Source organism: Cyclopterus lumpus, chromosome 7 (genome assembly GCF_009769545.1).
Source record: "Cyclopterus lumpus isolate fCycLum1 chromosome 7, fCycLum1.pri, whole genome shotgun sequence".
In the NCBI taxonomy this organism is placed as follows: domain Eukaryota; kingdom Metazoa; phylum Chordata; class Actinopteri; order Perciformes; family Cyclopteridae; genus Cyclopterus; species Cyclopterus lumpus.
Window position 1 is genome coordinate 425,776 of NC_046972.1, and position 18,867 is coordinate 444,642.

At 45.6% G+C, this 18,867-nt stretch overlaps 1 protein-coding gene across 3 annotated transcripts in view; it reads left to right on the forward strand.

Moving 5' to 3' along the window:
* LOC117733230 (rho guanine nucleotide exchange factor 10-like protein) overlaps positions 1–18,867 on the forward strand; it is a 50,384-nt gene that overhangs the window by 28,605 nt on the left and 2,912 nt on the right. For all 3 annotated transcript variants that reach the window (XM_034536704.1, XM_034536703.1, XM_034536705.1), the window contains 9 exons: positions 84–199; positions 527–654; positions 789–889; positions 975–1,096; positions 1,724–1,810; positions 7,420–7,637; positions 7,967–8,124; positions 8,257–8,399; positions 15,318–15,489. In XM_034536704.1, the coding sequence (XP_034392595.1) occupies positions 84–199; positions 527–654; positions 789–889; positions 975–1,096; positions 1,724–1,810; positions 7,420–7,637; positions 7,967–8,124; positions 8,257–8,399; positions 15,318–15,489 (1,245 nt within the window). The remainder of the gene's footprint in view (positions 1–83; positions 200–526; positions 655–788; positions 890–974; positions 1,097–1,723; positions 1,811–7,419; positions 7,638–7,966; positions 8,125–8,256; positions 8,400–15,317; positions 15,490–18,867) is intronic.

Consider the following 18,867-nt stretch of genomic DNA (forward strand, 5'->3'; position numbering starts at 1 on the left):
ACATCACACATTTTATTTAGTTGTCACATGGGTGCTAAGTATAATGCTCCGGTGTGACCTTGAATGTGCCTCCTGTGTTTCAGGTAAAGTGTTCCTGGGTTCTTCCAGACTGTACCAGGAGCTGGAGGAGCTGCAGCATGACATGGCTGTGGTGCAGGAGGTGTCACTGCTGGTGGGCACCCTCCATGGAACCTACCAGGTACCAACTAATCAAAACACATTAGTTTTCTTATATATAACTTATATTTAATAACAAATATATGCCATTTCTCTCTTTTCTTCCTGCTGTGAAGCATTTGTAACTTAAGCTTAGTGATGTATGAATGAAATACATACAAATACATAATAAGTTAATTATAGTCATATCACTGCGTTTCCAGATCTCGAGTACAACTGCGTCATAACGGATATAACTGATGCTTGTTGTATGAAAGTAGAATCTAAAAGCTGATTTCTTCCTGCATCTTTCTCAGAGGAAGTTAATAAAGTAGAAGACAATCTAACTCGTCCATCCTTCCTTTCCCAGAATCTAAACACCACAGTGTCTCAGGACTGGTGCCTGGCTTTGCAGAGGCTCATCCGTCTGAAGGTGGAGGAGATCCAGAATGCCAACAAGTGTCACCTGCGTCTGTCCATACCAGGCAAACCTGACAAGTGAGTGTCAGGAGGTTGATGTAGGACAGAGCACCTAACCTGTAGTCAGGTTCAGCTACAGGTGTGCTAACTTGGATTGCAAAGAATTTAGCATATTCATGTGCTTTCATGTCCACTACACGTTTTGTTCCCAGATCTGGTCGTCCAGGGAGCATCGTTGTTGTCTTCAAGACACCCAGCCCCCTCAGTAAGATCTCCTGGGTGAACCGGCTCCACCTCGCCAAGATAGCTCACAGTAAGCTGTGTTTAAATGACCCTGTGACCTTTCACTTCAATGAAGTTCTGATTATCACACTACCTGTGTGTGTGTGTGTGTGTAGGACAGGAAAACCCTCCTGGGTGGGAATGTGCTGAAGAAGACGTGAAGACCAAAGCTCACTTTAGTTATCCTCTGTTAACCTGCAAGCTTCCTGTCTTCTCCTCTATGACACACTCACTGAAGGTGAATGTAAAAAGAGTGATGTATAACGAGGATTGTTGTGTTTCCAGCTCACTAAAGAGCAGCCACATATTCTGGTTGTTGCCGTGTAGAACGGATGTTTACATCACACTGGAGCATGTCAACATATGAATGCATTTAAGAAAACAATCTGTGAGAAGGCATTAGAAGATGATGAAATTGAGACCATCATAAATCTTGAAAATCCTCTTCCAAAATGATTTCAATTTTTCTGGCTCATCACTGTTTTGGCTGTTTTGGCTGTTGATCCTTCCCCAAGGCTGTGTGATGCTGAGGGTGTCCATGTCGCTACCTTCCCTATTCAAGGTATAGTCGAAAAATATGTGTTTTTAGTTTGCGACGGAAGATGTAGAGACTTCCTGCTGCCCTGATGTCAATGGGAAGCTCGTTCCACCAATGAGGAGCCAGGACAGCAAACAGTCGTGACTTTGTTGAGTGTTTAGCTCATAATGAAGGTAATGTAGTGTGTGTGCTCTTCCTCTCTTTGCCCTTTTTTCTTGGAAACTACAGTGATTTTTGTATTTTGAAAGTTATGGTGTCGGGGCATATTTAAGGCCTCTTACTGTACACGTCCAGGAGTCTAACGCATGTCTCTGTCTGTCTGTGCAGCTGGAGGCAGCTCTTCACAGCCCGTCTCAGTCCAGCCTGCTGGGCTTCTGCATTGCCAGTACGTCTTTACCACAGGGTTACCTCTGGGTGAGTACCTGAGGTTGTCCCCCTTTGACGAGCAGATAGTCTGCACTGAGGAAAGCTTAAAATGCTGCACAGTATGTGCATAAACTACTATTCTACAGCTCTCCATGTGGAGTCATGCTGAACTGCATTTGTTGTCATTGCTCTGCGATGCCTCTGCTGCCTCACAGGGACAAGAAAACAGCAGGGCCCTATTTCGCGTAACTGGCTAACGTGGTTAGCGGGATAATTTTCCGGATGAGATTACACAAGTCAGGGAAGCAAGTTTAGCAAAATCACCATAGCAACAGATCCCAAAATGTGAACCTGCTCCAGCGCAGGCTCATTCAGTCTAGCTGGATAAACTGGCCACGCCCCCTGAAGGAAATGGCAGATCACTTCCTCATTGATGAAGGAGTGATATTAGTTAGATTAACGTTTTATAGGAGAGAGTTCTTATGACGTGAAGACGTCTTCCTGTACCAGCGCTATCGATTCTGCCCACAAGGATTCATTTATTAAAGACCTTCTGGAGCCTACATTGAACACGAAACGCCGCAGCATTGACTGTCTCACAGACTGTTTGCAGAGCCTTGTGGTACATTGTTGTACAGTCAGGTCTGGCCCCAAGCTACATCATTGAAATGTTAGCCCCATATGAGCCAGCTCGCAGCCTTAGATCCTCCGGTGGGGCCCTTCAAGGCCCTTCTGGCCGTTCCAAAGTCAAGGCTTAAATCAAAGGGTGACCGTGCTTTTGCCATCAGAGCCCCTCGACTTTGGACCGACCTACCTGAGGGGAAAGGCTAGCAGAATCAGTAGCTTCTTTTAAATCACTTCTTAAAACCCATTTTTATAGAACTGCTTTTAAGTGATGTCCTTTTATACAGTTCTTTGTTTCCCCTATTTTAGTTTGTCTGTTCTGCTTTATTTTGTATTTGTAATTTTCTATTCCTCTATTGTGTTCATTGCCTGTATGGCATTGTCTCCTTTGCCTCATGTATTTTCTGAAATGTTTACTTGATGTTGTGTTTTTACCTTGCTTCTATGTAGAGCACTTTGTAAACTCTGTTTTTAAAGGTGCTATATAAATAAATGTATTATTATATTATTATTACAGTGTGGTACATTGTTGTACAGTGTGGTACATTGTTGTACATTTTGGTACAGTGTGGTACAGTGTTGTTCATTGTGGTAAATTGTTGTACATTGTGGTACAGTGTGGTACATTGTTGTACATTTTGGTACAGTGTGGTACAGTGTGGTACATTGTTGTACATTTTGGTACAGTGTGGTACATTTTGGTACAGTGTGGTACATTGTTGTACATTGTGGTACAGTGTGGTACATTGTTGTACATTTTGGTACAGTGTGGTACATTGTTGTACATTTTGGTACAGTGTGGTACAGTGTTGTACATTGTTGTACATTTTGGTAGTGTGGTACATTGTTGTACATTGTGGTACAGTGTGGTACAGTGTGGTACATTGTTGTACATTGTGGTACAGTGTTGTTCAGTGTGGTACAGTGTGGTACATTGTTGTACATTTTGGCACAGTGTGGTACATTGTTGTACATTTTGGTACAGTGTGGTACATTGTTGTTCATTGTGGTACAGTGTTGTACATTGTTGTACATTTTGGTACAGTGTGGTACAGTGTTGTTCATTGTGGTACATTGTTGTACATTGTTGTACATTTTGGTACAGTGTGGTACATTGTTGTTCATTGTGGTACAGTGTTGTACATTGTTGTACATTTTGGTACAGTGTGGTACATTGTTGTACATTTTGGTACAGTTTGGTACATTGCTGTACATTTTGGTACAGTGTGGTACATTGTTGCACATTGTGGGTACAGTGTGGCACATTGTTGTACATTTTGGTACAGTGTGGTACATTGTGGTACATTGTTGTACATTTTGGTACAGTGTGGTACATTGTTGTACATTTTGGTACAGTGTGGTACAGTGTTGTACATTTTGGTACAGTGTGGTACATTGTTGTACATTGTGGGTACAGTGTGGTACATTGTTGTACATTTTGGTACAGTGTTGTACATTTTGGTACAGTGTGGTACAGTGTGGTACATTGTTGTACATTTTGGTACAGTGTTGTACATTTTGGTACAGTGTGGTACATTGTTGTACATTTTGGTACAGTGTGGTACAGTGTTGTTCATTGTGGTACAGTGTGGTACATTGTTGTACATTTTGGTACAGTGTGGTTCAGTGTGGTACAGTGTGGTACATTGTTGTACATTTTGGTACAGTGTGGTACATTGTTGTACATTGTGGGTACAGTGTGGTACATTGTTGTACATTTTGGTACAGTGTGGTACATTGTGGTACATTTTGGTACAGTGTGGTACATTGTGGTGCATTGTTGTACATTTTGGTACAGTGTGGTACATTGTTGTACATTTTGGTACAGTGTGGTACATTGTGGTACATTGTTGTACATTTTGGTACAGTGTGGTACAGTGTGGTACATTGTTGTACATTTTGGTACAGTGTGGGACATTGTTCTACATTGTGGTACAGTCTGGTATATTGTTGGACTGTGTTGTACAGTGTGGTACATTGTGTTACAGTGTTGTACAATGTGGTACATTGTGGTACAGTGTGGTACATTGTTGTACATTGTGGTACAGTGTGGTACATTGTTTTACAGTGTCATACATTGCAGTACAGTGTGGTACAGTTTGGTACATTGTTTTACAGTGTTGTACAGTATGGTATATTGTTCTACAGTGTTGTACAGTGTGGTATATTGTTCTACAGTGTTGTACATTGTGGTACAGTGTGGTCTATTGTTGTACATTGTGGAACAGTGTCGTACATTGTGGTACATTGTGGTACAGTGTGGTATATTGTTGTACAGTGTTGTACATTGTTCTACATTGTGGTACAGTGTGGTATATTGTTCTACAGTGTTGTACATTGTGGTACATTGTTCTACATTGTGGTACAGTGTGGTACATTGTTGTACATTGTGGGTACAGTGTGGTACATTGTTGTACATTTTGGTACAGTGTGGTACATTGTGGTACATTGTTCTACATTGTGGTACTGTGTGGTACATTGTGGTACATTGTTGTACATTTTGGTACAGTGTTGTACAGTGTGGTACATTGTGGTACATTGTTCTACAGTGTGGTACATTGTTCTACAGTGTCGGCGATGCAGAACATCGGGAAAGTCGCTGTATGCCGTGGTTTTGGTGGAACTCATGGATGTGTTCATTACGTTCCCTGGCCATGTCCGAGTAAATGCAATAAAAGTTCTATATGGTCATCTCCACATACAGGAATATACACATATTCTCTACTTGTTCTGAAAGAGTTGAGATAGTTATTTTAGATCTCATTGGATGATGCATGCCATTAAGCTGACTGCCAGCAGGCACATTTAAAGAATGAGTCTCTTCCTTTGAGTTGATTTGCCTTTGTGCTGTTAGTAAATCATGGTTTTGGTAATCGACGCTTCCCCCTTTTGAAGTCGGACAGACACGCGCAATTATCCTGATTATTGACGTCTGGCTCGAATTAACGAGATGATTTGAGGGCGGATCAGCCTTTGAGAAACCGGGATAGCCTGATGTCAATCATCTTGTTAATTTTAGCTGGATAATAGGACATTTGATCGACTTAGTTGAGCCACGAAATAGGGCCCAGATAAGGTTACTGTAAAGCTGCATCACTTTTAAAGGCAGTAAACAGTCTCACCTTTTCCATAATGTTTGCAGCAAGTGTTTCCATTTGATCATCAGTTTAGTAAAGCTCCCTAGTTTTCTCAATTTTGTCTCAACAAAGACCAAATATTGGATTTGTAATATCGCTATTGAGGAAAGTCTTAAGTCTACTCTTCGATATTAAAGAGGAAAGTCTTAAGTCTACTCCTATAAAATAAAATTATAAAACTATGGATGCAACAGAACTTTTTGAAACTCAACTGCAATAAATCTGAAATACTCATCATCGGCCCTAACTCCCTCACCCACTCAGCCCAGACCTTCTCTCTCAACATTGATGGCGCCATCGTCACCCCCTCCACCCAGGTCCGCAACCTCGGAATCATCCTTGACCCCACCCTCTCTTTCCTACCCCACGCCAACCACATCACCAAAACTGCCTTCTTTCATCTCAGGAACATTGCACTCCTCCGGCCCTCCCTGTCCTCTGCCACCACTGAAGTTCTCCTCCATGCCCTCATAACCTCCAGACTTGACTACTGCAACAGCATTCTCTTTGGCTCTCCCAAAAAAATCCTCAATAAACTTCAGTATGTTCAGAACTCTGCTGCTCGACTGCTCACCTCCACCCGCCGCTATGACCACATCACCCCGGTCCTACGCAACCTTCACTGGCTCCCAGTCAAACTCAGGATAGACTTTAAAATACTACTCACCACCTACAAAGTCCTAAACAACATGGCCCCTCCCTACCTTTCAGACCTCCTCCCCCTCCAAGCCCCAACCCGTTGCCTCAGGTCCGCCGGTGAAAACACTCTGAAGACCATCAGGACCAAGCCCTGGACCTGGGGTGACAGGGCCTTCTCAGCTGCTGCCCCGCCCCCCATCTGGAACGCCCTCCCCATTCACATCCGTCATGCTCCCACCCTATCATCATTCAAACAAGCCCTCAAAACCCACCTCTTCAAAGTAGCCTTCACCTGCTAACACCTGCACCCTACCCTCCACTATATTCAATTCAATTCAATTCAGTTTATTTTGTATAGCCCAATATCACAAATTACAAATTTAGCTCAGAGGGCTTTACAATCTGTACACGTACGACATCCCTGTCCCAGGACCTCACATCGAATCAGGAAAAACTCCCCAAAAATAACCTTTGACAAGGAAAAAAGGGAAGAAACCTTCAGGAGAGCAACAGAGGAGGATCCCTCTCCCCGGATGGACAGAAGAATAGATGTCATGTGTACAGAATGAACAGCATTTACAAAGTTACATAAACACATTACATGAATATGACAATCATATGACAATGGCAATTTTATATGACTCATTCCTCAGAGCTTCTCAAGTTTTCTTTTTTTTTTACCTGAAATGTTCTGTTTGTTTGTTTGCTCTTTGTCTTTCTATTTTAGTTTAGTTTTGTATGTCTATGCCTTATGTAAAGCGTCTTTGTGTGTTTTGAAAAGCGCTATATAAATTCAATGTATTATTATTATTATTATTATTATTATTATTACTCTTAAATGAAAAGTGGAAGCTGGTTCCATAAAAGAGGAGCTTGATAACTGAAGGCTCTTGCTCCCATCCTACTTTTTAAGACTCTAGGAACCACAAGTAGCCCCGCATTTAGTGAGCGCAGCTCTCTAGTGGGGCAATATATAAATATATATTCCTGCCATATATTTGAGTAACTTCTACAAAAAGCATTCACAAATGTATTCTCATAACAACAACACCTTCTTACCCATGGCCAGTATTCGCTCACATATAGTGTTGTACTCTTCTTGGATACCAAAGTACACCTTATCAAAGGCTTGTATCATTTAAAAAAAAAGACATTTATTCATGATGTTTAATTTATTCTTGAGGTGTATTTGTTTCTGAGTATGTGCCATTGTCATTGATTTACTGAAATAAGCTCTTTGTCTCTAATGGAGCTCAGGTTGCAGGTGGAGGAAGCGGCTTCAACCATCAAGTGGAGATCTTCTCGCTGAACCGAGCCACTCCTCGTCTGGTCAAGACCGTCCCGCTCAGGGCCCCGGTCCTCTGTCTGGAGTATGTGAAGGAGCCATGTCCCAGCACAGAGGAAAGGGAGGCTGAGAAGGCCCAGTCTGCAGCCCAGAGAGGAAACATCATCTGTGTTGGCCTGCAGGACGGCAGGTCAGTCATTTTCAGCAGCTCATAGCATCTCAGACACAAACGTATGTCCTTTCATCTGGTCCAGTGACACACTAAACAAATACAACATGTTCTTTAGTGGACCTACAACCTGTTGCTTTTGAACATTGGACAGAGCCAGGCCAGCTGTTTCCCCCTGCTTCCAGTTAGGCTAACCACGTCCTGACTCAAGCTCTGACCTTGATGCTACATACACATGAAGTTGATATCCATTTGACAGTCTCAGGTGTTGAACTTTTCCTGTGAATTTGTCCTTCATTTGATGTGAGGTATTGTACTTTTCAATGTAATGTGTCTCCTTGTGTTGTCAGCATCTGTGTGTACAGCAGCGTGGACACCGCTGTTCATTGCCTGTCGACCTTGGTGAACCCTGATGGCTGCCCCGTCCTCTGTATTAAGCACTCGCCGTCTTTCCTCTTCGCTGGACTGGCCGATGGCAAAGTGGCTGTTTACCACAGAAGGGCTGGCGGTGAGTTCTCACTGAAGAACCCTTCCATCACTGGCGTCATGCTGGTTTGGATTTCAGAGTGAAAAAAACAGGTCCACATTCACGGTGTTACAGTGCAGTGTGTGTTAAACCATGGACCATTCTTCCCCGCAGAGAGACTGTGGGACGTGGACTCGTGCAGGCTGGTGTCTGTGGGCTCTGAGCCAGTCTGCAGTCTGCTGACATTTGAAGACGCCGTATGGGCCAGCTGTGCCAGCCGAGTCAACGTCATCCAGGGATCCAGCCTCCACACACGGGTATCAGCAACCGGTGGAGAGTTGTATCAAATATGTGAAATCAAAAGGGTTGGATTAGTTGTTGTTTTTGTTGTTTAGGAAGTTTAAATGAGTAACGCGCGTGTGGTTCCTGGGCTAAAATAAGTTATGCGTCGTGTGATTGGCTTACATAGGCAATCTTTGGGCAATTTTGCATCCCACTATTTCACTGCCACTCCAGTCCACTCCAGATGGTGTAAACTGAATGATGTTGGTAAGGAATCAAATAACATGCTCCAGAAAATCATCTCTGCTTACAGCGCAGTACTGCTGTCCTCATTTTTCACAGCAGCTGAAAAAGGAATTAGCTTAAAGGCACAATGAGTAGGATTTTCATAAAAAACAACGTATAGACTGATATAGACATAATCTTCTCCATCATCTCTTCTGACCCAGTATAAGTGTGTGGTGGTATCAGTCTCTACAGAGACCCTGCCCTTTGCATGGATGTTCTCATTTAACTTTATTGGGGACATTTATGGGCATCAACCTCAGTAAGAAATTAGCAACCAGGTGTCAGATTGTAAGCAGGCATCCAAAAGGCCATGTCTGGCTCATGTTTCAAATACATGGGCCAGACATGGCCATCCAATAGGGGGGTCTGGTGTTGTGCAGTTTCTAGAGAGGGAGGAGAGTGAATCTTGGGTTGGCTTTCACCAGCTGGCAAGCTCGTACTTCCGGGGTTCCAAATGTCCGGAAGTCCCGTTCTTGTTTATGCGATGTCTCAAGAAAGACTGGAGGGATTTTCTTCCAATTTGGCACAAGAACCAGGACCTGCACCTGGACTCAATGATTAATTAATTATTATTGCCATTGAGAGTACAATGTACAATGGATTAGATCATATTTAAAAGGAATATTGCCACAAGTTTTCAAGATTTCATGATCTGAACCAAACAGTTGTTTACAAGTGACTGGCTGTACTATTATTGTCTCTGTTAGCACTGACCATGGAAAACAAGCATACTCTAATAGTGTTAGTTCACAGTTATCTAAATACCACTTGGCTACATTGTGGGGCGACTGTGTCTCAGTGGTGAGCAGGGTCAGGTGGTTTGATCCCCGGCTCCGCTAGCCCATGTCGATGTGTCATTGGGCAAGAAGACACTTAACCACAAAATGTCTCCCGTAGTTGTTCTACAGTGTGTGAATGTTAGTTACTGCTGATGTGCAGGTGGAACCTTAGCCCCTCCCATCAGTGTGTGAATGGGTGAATGATGTCATGTAGTGTTGAGTTTGAGTGGTCGGAAGACTAGAAAAGATCTATACAAGTACATTTGCCATTTAATTGCAATGGGACTAAAAATAATTATGATAGTGGCAAGGCCATAGTAGGAGGCAGAAGGCAGGACCAGGGTTAAGATCTATCTATCTATGTAAACCTGTAAGGAGAGAACGCTCAAAGACTCCAGAGAAGAAGCAAAGGTAGTAATGTGCATTACTGGGACATATGTGACAGTGGTGAGCAGGGTTGTCCTTCAATCAGAGGATTAGTGGTTTGATTGCTCCCGTAGCAATGGTGTATAAAAGTGTATGAATGGGTGTGAAAGAGCAAACCTGAACCAGTCCTAACTATAGACCTGAACCAGCCCTAACTATAAACCTGAACCAGCCCTAACCATACACCTGAACCAGCCCTAACCATAAACTTGAACCAGCCCTAACCATAAACCTGAACCAGCCCTAACTATAAACCTGAACCAGCCCTAACTATAAACCTGAACCAGCCCTAACCATAAACTTGAACCAGCCCTAACAATAAACCTGAACCAGTCCTAACTATAAACCTGAACCAGTCCTAACAATAAACCTGAACCAGTCCTAACTATAAACCTGAACCAGTCCTAACTATAAACCTGAACCAGCCCTAACTATAAACCTGAACCAGCCCTAACCATAAACTTGAACCAGCCCTAACAATAAACCTGAACCAGTCCTAACTATAAACCTGAACCAGTCCTAACTATAAACCTGAACCAGTCCTAACTATAAACCTGAACCAGCCCTAACTATAAACCTGACCCTGCTCCTTATATCAACAATTCAATTCAATTCAGGTTATTTTGTATAGCCCAATATCACAAATTACAAATTTGGCTCAGAGGGCTTTACAATCTGTACACATACGACATCCCTGACCTTTGACCTCACATCGGATCAGGAAAAACTCCCCAAAAATAACCTTTGACAGGGAAAAAAGGGAAGAAACCTTCAGGAGAGCAACAGAGGAGGATCCCTCTCCCCGGATGGACAGATTTATCAGATCGATCTCAATTTGTATTTGTAGACGATAAAGCCTCAATGACCACCAACATTAATCACGGAGTTCCACAAGGTTCTGTGCTTGGACCAATTTTATTTACCTTATATGCTTCCTTTTGGCAATATTATCAGGAAACACTGCATAAACTTTCATTGCTATGCAGACGATACTCAATTATATTTATCGATCAAACCAGAGGAGACCAACCAGCTCGCTAAAATTCAAGAATGTCTTCAAGACATAAAAACATGGATGACCTGCAACTTCCTGATGTTAAACTCAGACAAAACTGAAGTTATTTTACTGGGCCCTGAACACCTCAGAGATCAATTATCTGGTGATGTGTTTTCTGTAGATGGCATTTCCCTGGCATCCAACACCACTGTAAAGAATCTCGGCGTTATCTTTGACCGAGACTTGTCCTTTAACTCCACGTTAAGCAAATCTCAAGGATTGCATTTTTTCATCTACGTAACATTTCAAAAATCAGGCACATCTTGTCTCAAAAAGATGCAGAAAAGCTGGTTCATGTGTTTGTTACTTCCAGACTAGATTACTGCAACTCCTTATTATCAGGCTGCTCTAATAAGTCTCTTAAATCCCTCCAGTTGATCCAGAATGCTGCAGCTCGTGTACTCACAAAAACTAAGAAAAGAGATCACATTACTCCTGTATTAGCTGCTCTGCACTGGCTCCCTGTAAAATCAAGAATCACATTTAAAATTCTTCTTCTCACCTACAAAGCCTTGATTGGTGATGCACCATCATATCTTATGGAGCTTGTAGTACCATATTGCCCCACTAGAGAGCTGCACTCACTAAATGCGGGGCTACTTGTGGTTCCTAGAGTCCTAAAGAGTAGGATGGGAGCCAGACCCTTCAGTTATCAAGCTCCTCTTTTATGGAACCAGCTTCCACTTTCAGTCCGGGAGGCAGACATCTATTGCATCTGTCCATCCGGGTAGAGGGATCCTCCTCTGTTGCTCTCCTGAAGGTTTCTTCCCTTTGTTCCCTGTCAAAGGTTATTCTTGGGGAGTTTTTCCTCATCCGATGTGAGGTCCTGGGACAGGGATGTCGTATGTGTACAGATTGTAAAGCCCTCTGAGGCAAATTTGTGATATTGGGCTATACAAAATAAACTGAATTGAATTGAATAGATGCAATAGATGTCATGTGTACAGAATGAACAGCATTTACAAAGTTACATAAACACATTACATGAATATGACAATGTATGAATGGAACTCCAATCCATGAAACAGAAGGAGGTAGAGAAGAGGGGGGGGGGCAGCGCATCAGCAGGGCCATCGTGGGAGGCCGGCTCATCAGGCATCAGACACCGCCAGGTCCAATGGACCCTATGGACAACAGAGTCACGAGGAAACCCAAGGAGCCTACCTCGTATGGATCAAGTAGAGGAATCTACCTCTCCTCCCCCAACGGAGGGTCAAATTGTGCAGCCGGACAGGCTGGTTGAGATACGAGCGTGCCAGCACTTTAGGGAGAAAACGCTGCATTAGGCCATAGTGTGACACGTACCATCCGAGTTCCACCTGAGACAGATTCACTCACCGAGAGGGAGTGCAGTTCGCCTACTCGCTTTGCCGAAGTGATGGCAAGGAGAAGAGACGGTCTTTGCCGACAACCATCTCAGCTCTCCCTCCGCCAGTGGTTTGAAAGGAGGCGAGCATAGGGTGTCAAGTACCACGGACAGGTCCCATGGAGGAGACCTTGGGGTGCTTGGGGGACGCAGTCGCTGAACCCCTTTTTAAGAGGAGGGACACCAACCTGTCATTGTCGATTGCTGCCATGAGATAGCAGCTACATACACCCTCAAGGTAGAGGGAGACCAGCCCTTATCTAGGAGGGACTGCAGAAACTCAAGTATAACAGGCACCGGGTCCTCGTTGTGACCTGGTGCAGACCCATGAAAACAGCCTCCATCGTACTGTAGACGGGTAGATGGCATTTAGAATATTCTTCCTGACTAGTTCTGTGCAGCCGCTCAGCAGCCGATCGGGCCCTGCAACGGCCAGACCCACAGACGAAGGCAGCTGGGGTCGGGATGCCAGATCCGTCCCTCTAGCTGTGATAAGAGGTCCCTCCTGTCGGGGAGGCGCCATGGCGTCCCGCGGCAGAGTCTGCGCAGCAGGGAAAACCAAGTCCTGGCTGGCCACAACGGGGCCACCAGCAAAAGACTGTGGCCCTGTTGAAGGACCCTGAGAAGCGTTGGCAAGATCAGGGGAAATGGAGGGAAAGCATAAAGAAGTGTGGGCCAGGGCATCTTGACCTAGAGGACTGGTCCTCTCCATCAGGGAGAACCAGTGGGGGCAGTGGGTTGACATCTCTGAGGCAAAGAGATCTACCTTGGCCCTGCCAAAGAAACCCCAGATGCTGTGCACCACCTCTGGGTGAAGCTGCCACTCCCCCGGGCTTGTGATGGGAGAGGGAATCTGCGACCTGGTTCCGTCCCCCTGGTAGACACATCACCCAAAGGCTTGTCAGGCGAGGGGCCACTCAAGTCAGAAGGGCACAAGCTGCCCGTAGCAGCTTTGCGAACCTGGTGCCCCCCTGATGGTTTATGTGAAATACGGACGGGGTGTTGTCCGACCGAACAAGTACATGTTTTCCTGCTAGGTGCCTGAGAGGCAGGCGTCTGTCGTGATGACTTCCGCCGGGATGGGATCACGCCCATGGGGACACCCCCCCGACATGTATGCCCTCTCCCTCCATGGTGATAGAGCCAGAAGGCACTGCTGTGACACCTCTACCATCCTGTGCCTGTGGCACCTGGCATCCAGACAAAGGCTGTTCAGCCATCTCTGCAAGGGGCGTAGTGACAGCAAGCCCAAGGGAACAACAGCTGAGGCAGCTGTCAATTTGCCCAATAGGCGAAGAAAGAGGATGTAGGGCAACCTCCTGCCCCCTCGGAAGAGGGAATGATTGAGGAGGATGTCGTCCACACACTGGCGCGACAGAGAGGCCATCATAGTGGCTGAAACCAGAGCTACACCGATGAAGGTTATGCTCTGAGAACGGCTCAGAGAGCACGTACAAGTACGGTAGTATCTTTATGCCCTGTAATTGCAGGGGGAAAGGGCGGCAGCAACACACCTTGTGAATACTCGTGGGAGAGGGAGAGTCCGAATGGAAGCAACCTGAACTGACATTAACGGCCTTGGAAGGCGAAACAAAGGAACTGTCTGTGATGAGGCACAATAGCCACATGTAAATATGCATCCTTCAAGTCGACAGACGTGACCAGTCTCCTCTAGAGATGGCACGAAGGAGCTCTGCTGTGCTGAGCATATGAAACGGTAAGACCTTCAGGAACTTGTTGAGTCCCCTGAGATCTAGTACTGGGCGCAGTCCGCCTTCTTTCTTCCTTAAGAGGAAGTAGGTTGAGTAGAATTGGTAGAATTGGACCCCCTGGGCTGTGTCACAGGGTCCACCACCTCGATTGCGCCTTTGGCCAGGAGCACGGCTAGTTCCTGGCTCAAGGCTAGGGCTTTTGCCGGGTCGACGATGGTGGTCACCTTGACCCGGCTGAAGGCCGGGGGCCGGCGTCGGAATTGGAGCTTGTAGCCCTGGGTAAGGGTGGAAACCACCCAAGGGTCTGGAGCATGAGCTGCCCAGTAGCTGATATGCTGCTGGGAGAAATAACCGACGGCCGGCCTAGAGACTTAAATTCCTGGCCCCCCTGCCCCTAAAGGGCGTGCGTGGGCGACTGTTAGTTCGCGGGTTTGAGAAAAAACTCTACGGGGCCAGCAGGTAGCGTCGCGTTGAGGGCACTGAGGCCAGTGGTGGCTGTTGTGGCGAGCTGGGGCTGAAAATGGCCCTTGGGGGCCGACATGGAGACCCGGGTCTGCGGGGTGCGGGCATGTCCCTGCGAAGAATTGCTGCCTGGTCTGACCAGTTTGCTCAGTTCGCTGAAGCACCTGAAGAGCAGCCGAGCCAAACAGCTCCCCATGCTCGACTGGGACAGCACGGAGGATGCTGCCATACGGGTCCCACAGCCGGCAGAGCTAAACATAGCCCTGACTCTGGAGGGACCCTGCTCCCGTAATCTGTGTTGACTCTTAAAGTCAGTCCGAGCGGGGTTGCTATGCTGACTGCTATAGAGGAGGTGGGGAACGATCAGTGAGAGGGAGCGAGAACACTCCTCACTAGTCTGGCAGCCGTGATTACTCATCTCTTCGCAGTGAGCCTAAGCGAGAGTACTTGGCTACTGTGGTCCGGGTCCTGTGGAACAGGTCGAAAACAATCCGTCTAGTAAAAGGGGAGCGAGGACACTCTTCACTAGTACGGTAACTGTGATTACTCGTGTCCTAGCAGTAAGCCTAAGCGAGAGCACTCGGCTACTGTGTGCGAGACGGAAGATATCCAGTGCTAAAGCACCGCCTCTGGCGGTCAGGAAGGATAAAATAGAACTGAACCATTCCTAACTATAAACCTGAACCAGCCATAATTATAAACCTGAGCCAGTCCTAACTATAAACCTAAACATTATTCATGTACTTCCAAAATCATGTTTTCCCCAAAAGACACATATATGATTCCATAGATACATGTCATATTTGAGCATGAGTTACCGGTGACCTGCAGCCTGTGACCCTCTCTCTGCCTCTCTACTGTAGAGCTTCACAGCCCATTCTGATGCCGGCTGCAGTGTGAGCCACATGATTCGTTCAGGCGGGGGGGTTTGGATGGCCTTCACCCAGGGCTCCTCCATTCACCTGTTTCACACTGAGACCCTGGAACCACTACAGGAAGTCAACATCTCCACCCACACCGCCCATCTGACACCAGGCAAGGCTAGACCAGATGGATATACAGAGAGCATCGTGCCGTGCTCAGATCACTTCCTGTAAAAGCTTTATTAGTAAGAAAACCACACAGATGTTTGAAATCTCAAGCTAATAACGGTAACGAGGTGCTATTTGCTGACTGCATTGAAGCTCAGCAGCAGAGCCCTCAGTGATGTCACCAGTAGCCAAAATGTATATAAGGCTTAGTGCAGTTAGTGGATGAGGAGGGTTCTGATTTGAGATACTTTGTATTCATTGCACTTGTTAGTGTAAATATTGTTTTTTTACTTTGCACCCAGCAGATGACATTATCCCCCATTTATAAATCACTAAGGAGATTAAATGACAAAAATGGTTCTGGGAGATGGCAATCCAGAACTTTGACGCGTACTATGTGTGTCTTGGATCAGGGCTAGACCGCTGTGAATGTGGACTCTATCCCTGTTGTGGGAGCAGTAATAATAATAATAATTAAAGCTGCAAGCAGCGATGTGCGGGTCCTCGTTCCTCCTCCACGTCGGGGGTACTGGCCGGACGCCGGCTCAAGCGGCCCGGGAATGTCTGCGACCGTCGGAGTAAGCGTCTGTGAGTTAGACGTTTTTTCCTGCACGGAGCGATGCTGGAAATTATACTGTACTGCAAACAGTCCACCACTTGCTGTATCCACCGTATGGCCCGAGACAACATGCATCAACATAATACATTTGAAGGGGATCTGATCAATTCCCTTCATCAGGAGTTCAGTAATGTATAGTGGCAAGAAAGACACAAGAATTAATGGAAAAATCACACAAACTGACTTCCGGTACCGTTTACATATGCCTACCAAGTTTCATTAATGTAGGTGAAGCGTAGCGCCGGGGCTGCTTAAATTAATGTTTGTAGGGGGCGCTATCGAGCCATATTGCCATTCTGAAGCATTAACATCGTATCAGGTAACTACATCTTTGACTTTAAATGTGTGTGCTAAGTTTAGTTACGTTTCGAGCATGTTACATTGGTTTATTCGGTCACGGCGAAGGATCAGACCTCACCGCCCTTTAACGAGTCCATACAATATTCACAGTGAAGCATTATCAAGGTCTTAAGTCTATTCTGACACATTCTGAGAGGGATCTGATTAATCTGTGAGGAGAAGGGTATGAAAGTAGAAAACATGTAGCCTACTGTTGCCACTAGGTGGCGCTATGACTTGAATTCAAAATTATCATATAGATGTCTTCAGGGTCAGTATGTCATGGCCTATGAGAAATGTGGAGCAGATTAGATTATGTATGGCCGAGTTATAACAACTTACATTTTCATGGCAAATGGCGTTTCTTTGAAAGAGGCCCCTACGCACATAGTTTTATATTTTTTAAATCCTTTGATAACTTTTCATGGCTAAGGTCTCTAGAACACATAGAAAACACACGGGAAAATCTAATTAGGCGCATTTTATGGTAACCATTGTAGAGCAGGTCCAAGTGGACATGTGTACCAAATTTCAAGTCAATCGGCCATTGGGTGTAAAAGGGCTGGACTTTTCCAACTCAAGGGGGCGCTATAGAGTAAACTATTTGTACGCAAATGCGAGAACTCCAAATTATCAAATTTTTCGCCAGGCCTGATATGCATGTGAAATTTAAGAACGTTTGGGATATGACAAAGGCCCTAAAAAGGAGTTTCCAGGGAGAGGAAAATAAGAATAATTCCACGAAAAACAATAGGTTCCTCTACGACGAAGTCGTCACAAGGACCCTAATAATAATAATGCATTGAATTTATATAGCGCTTTTCATAATACTCAAAGACACTTCACATAATTATAACCTGCTAAAAATAAATAAATAAGAATAACTAAAATACAGGTAAAACAAATAGGGACTTTCTGAGTCGGTCGGACCCTAATAAAAAATAAACACTTAATCACACATTAAAAGCAGTTCTGAACAGGTGGGTTTTGATTTGCGATTTGAATAAGGAAAGATCAGTGCAGTCTCGGATGAGTTTGGGGAGAGAGTTCCAGAGGGAGGGGGCAGATATAGAGAAGGTCTGTCACCCCACGTCCGGTGCTTGGTCCTATGTGGGACGGACAGGAGATCATCAGAGGAGCGGAGCCGACGGGATGGAGTGTGGTGGTGGAGCAGGTCGTGAGGTAGGAGGGGGCCTGATGGAGTGTGGTGGTGGAGCAGGTCGGTGAGGTAGGAGGGGGCCTGATGGAGTGTGGTGGTGGGGCAGGTCGGTCAGGTAGGAGGGGGCCTGATGGAGTGTGGTGGTGGGGCAGGTCGGTCAGGTAGGAGGGGACCTGATGGAGTGTGGTGGTGGGGCAGGTCGGTCAGGTAGGAGGGGGCCTGATTATGGAGGGCTTTGTGAGTGAGGAGAAGGATTTTGTATTGGATCCGTTGTGGGACGGGGAGCCAGTGAAGGCTCTGGAGAACAGGGGTGATGTGATCACGGGAGCAGTAGTGGGTGAGCAGGCGAGCAGCAGAGTTCTGGATGTATTGGAGTTTGTTTAGGATTTTGGAAGATGTGCCATAAAGAATACTATTGCAATAGTCCATTCTGGAGGTGATGAAGGCGTGGATTAAAGTTTCAGCAGCAGATGAGGAAAGTGATGGGCGGAGACGGGCAATGTTTTTTAGGTGGAAGGAGGTTCTGGTGATTTGTTTGATGTGATGTTCAAATGAGAGGTTGCTGTCAAACATGACTCCGAGGTTGCGGATGTGAGGGGAGGGAGACAGAGTGGAGTTGTCAATGGTGAGGCAGAAGTTGTGACTGGTTTTGGTGAGAGATTTGGGGCCGATGATGATCATATCCGATTTATCACAGTTGAGTTTGAGAAAGTTGGTTTGCATCCATGATTTAATGTCAGTGAGGCAGTTGGTCAGAGTGGAGTGAGTAGTAGTGGTAATGGCTTTTGTGGAGATGTAGAGCTGGACATCATCAGCGTAGCAGTGGAAAAGGAGACCGTGATGACGTATGATGTTACCAAGAGGGAGCAGGTAGAGGATGAACAGAAGAGGACCAAGCACCGAACCCTGGGGGACGCCCTGAGACAGAGGAGCAGTGGAGGAGGTGCAGTTGTTGATGCTGATGAATTGTTGTCTGTTTGTTAGATATGATTTGAGCCAGGAGAGAGCAGTTCCGGTGATGTTGAGGGACGATTCGAGGCGGGAGAGAAGGATGTTGTGGTTGATGGTGTCGAAGGTTGTGAATGAAGAGAGCTCAAAAGGGGACACAGGGGAGAACTGTGAAAGGGGCTAAGAGGTGAATATGGGGAGGGCGGGTGGAGAGATGGAAAGGGAGGGTGAGGTCTTCAGGTTGCTGTAAATTATATACATTTTTGTATTGAAAAATGAAACGAAAAAGTTGCACTTGTCGACTGTAAAGGATTTGG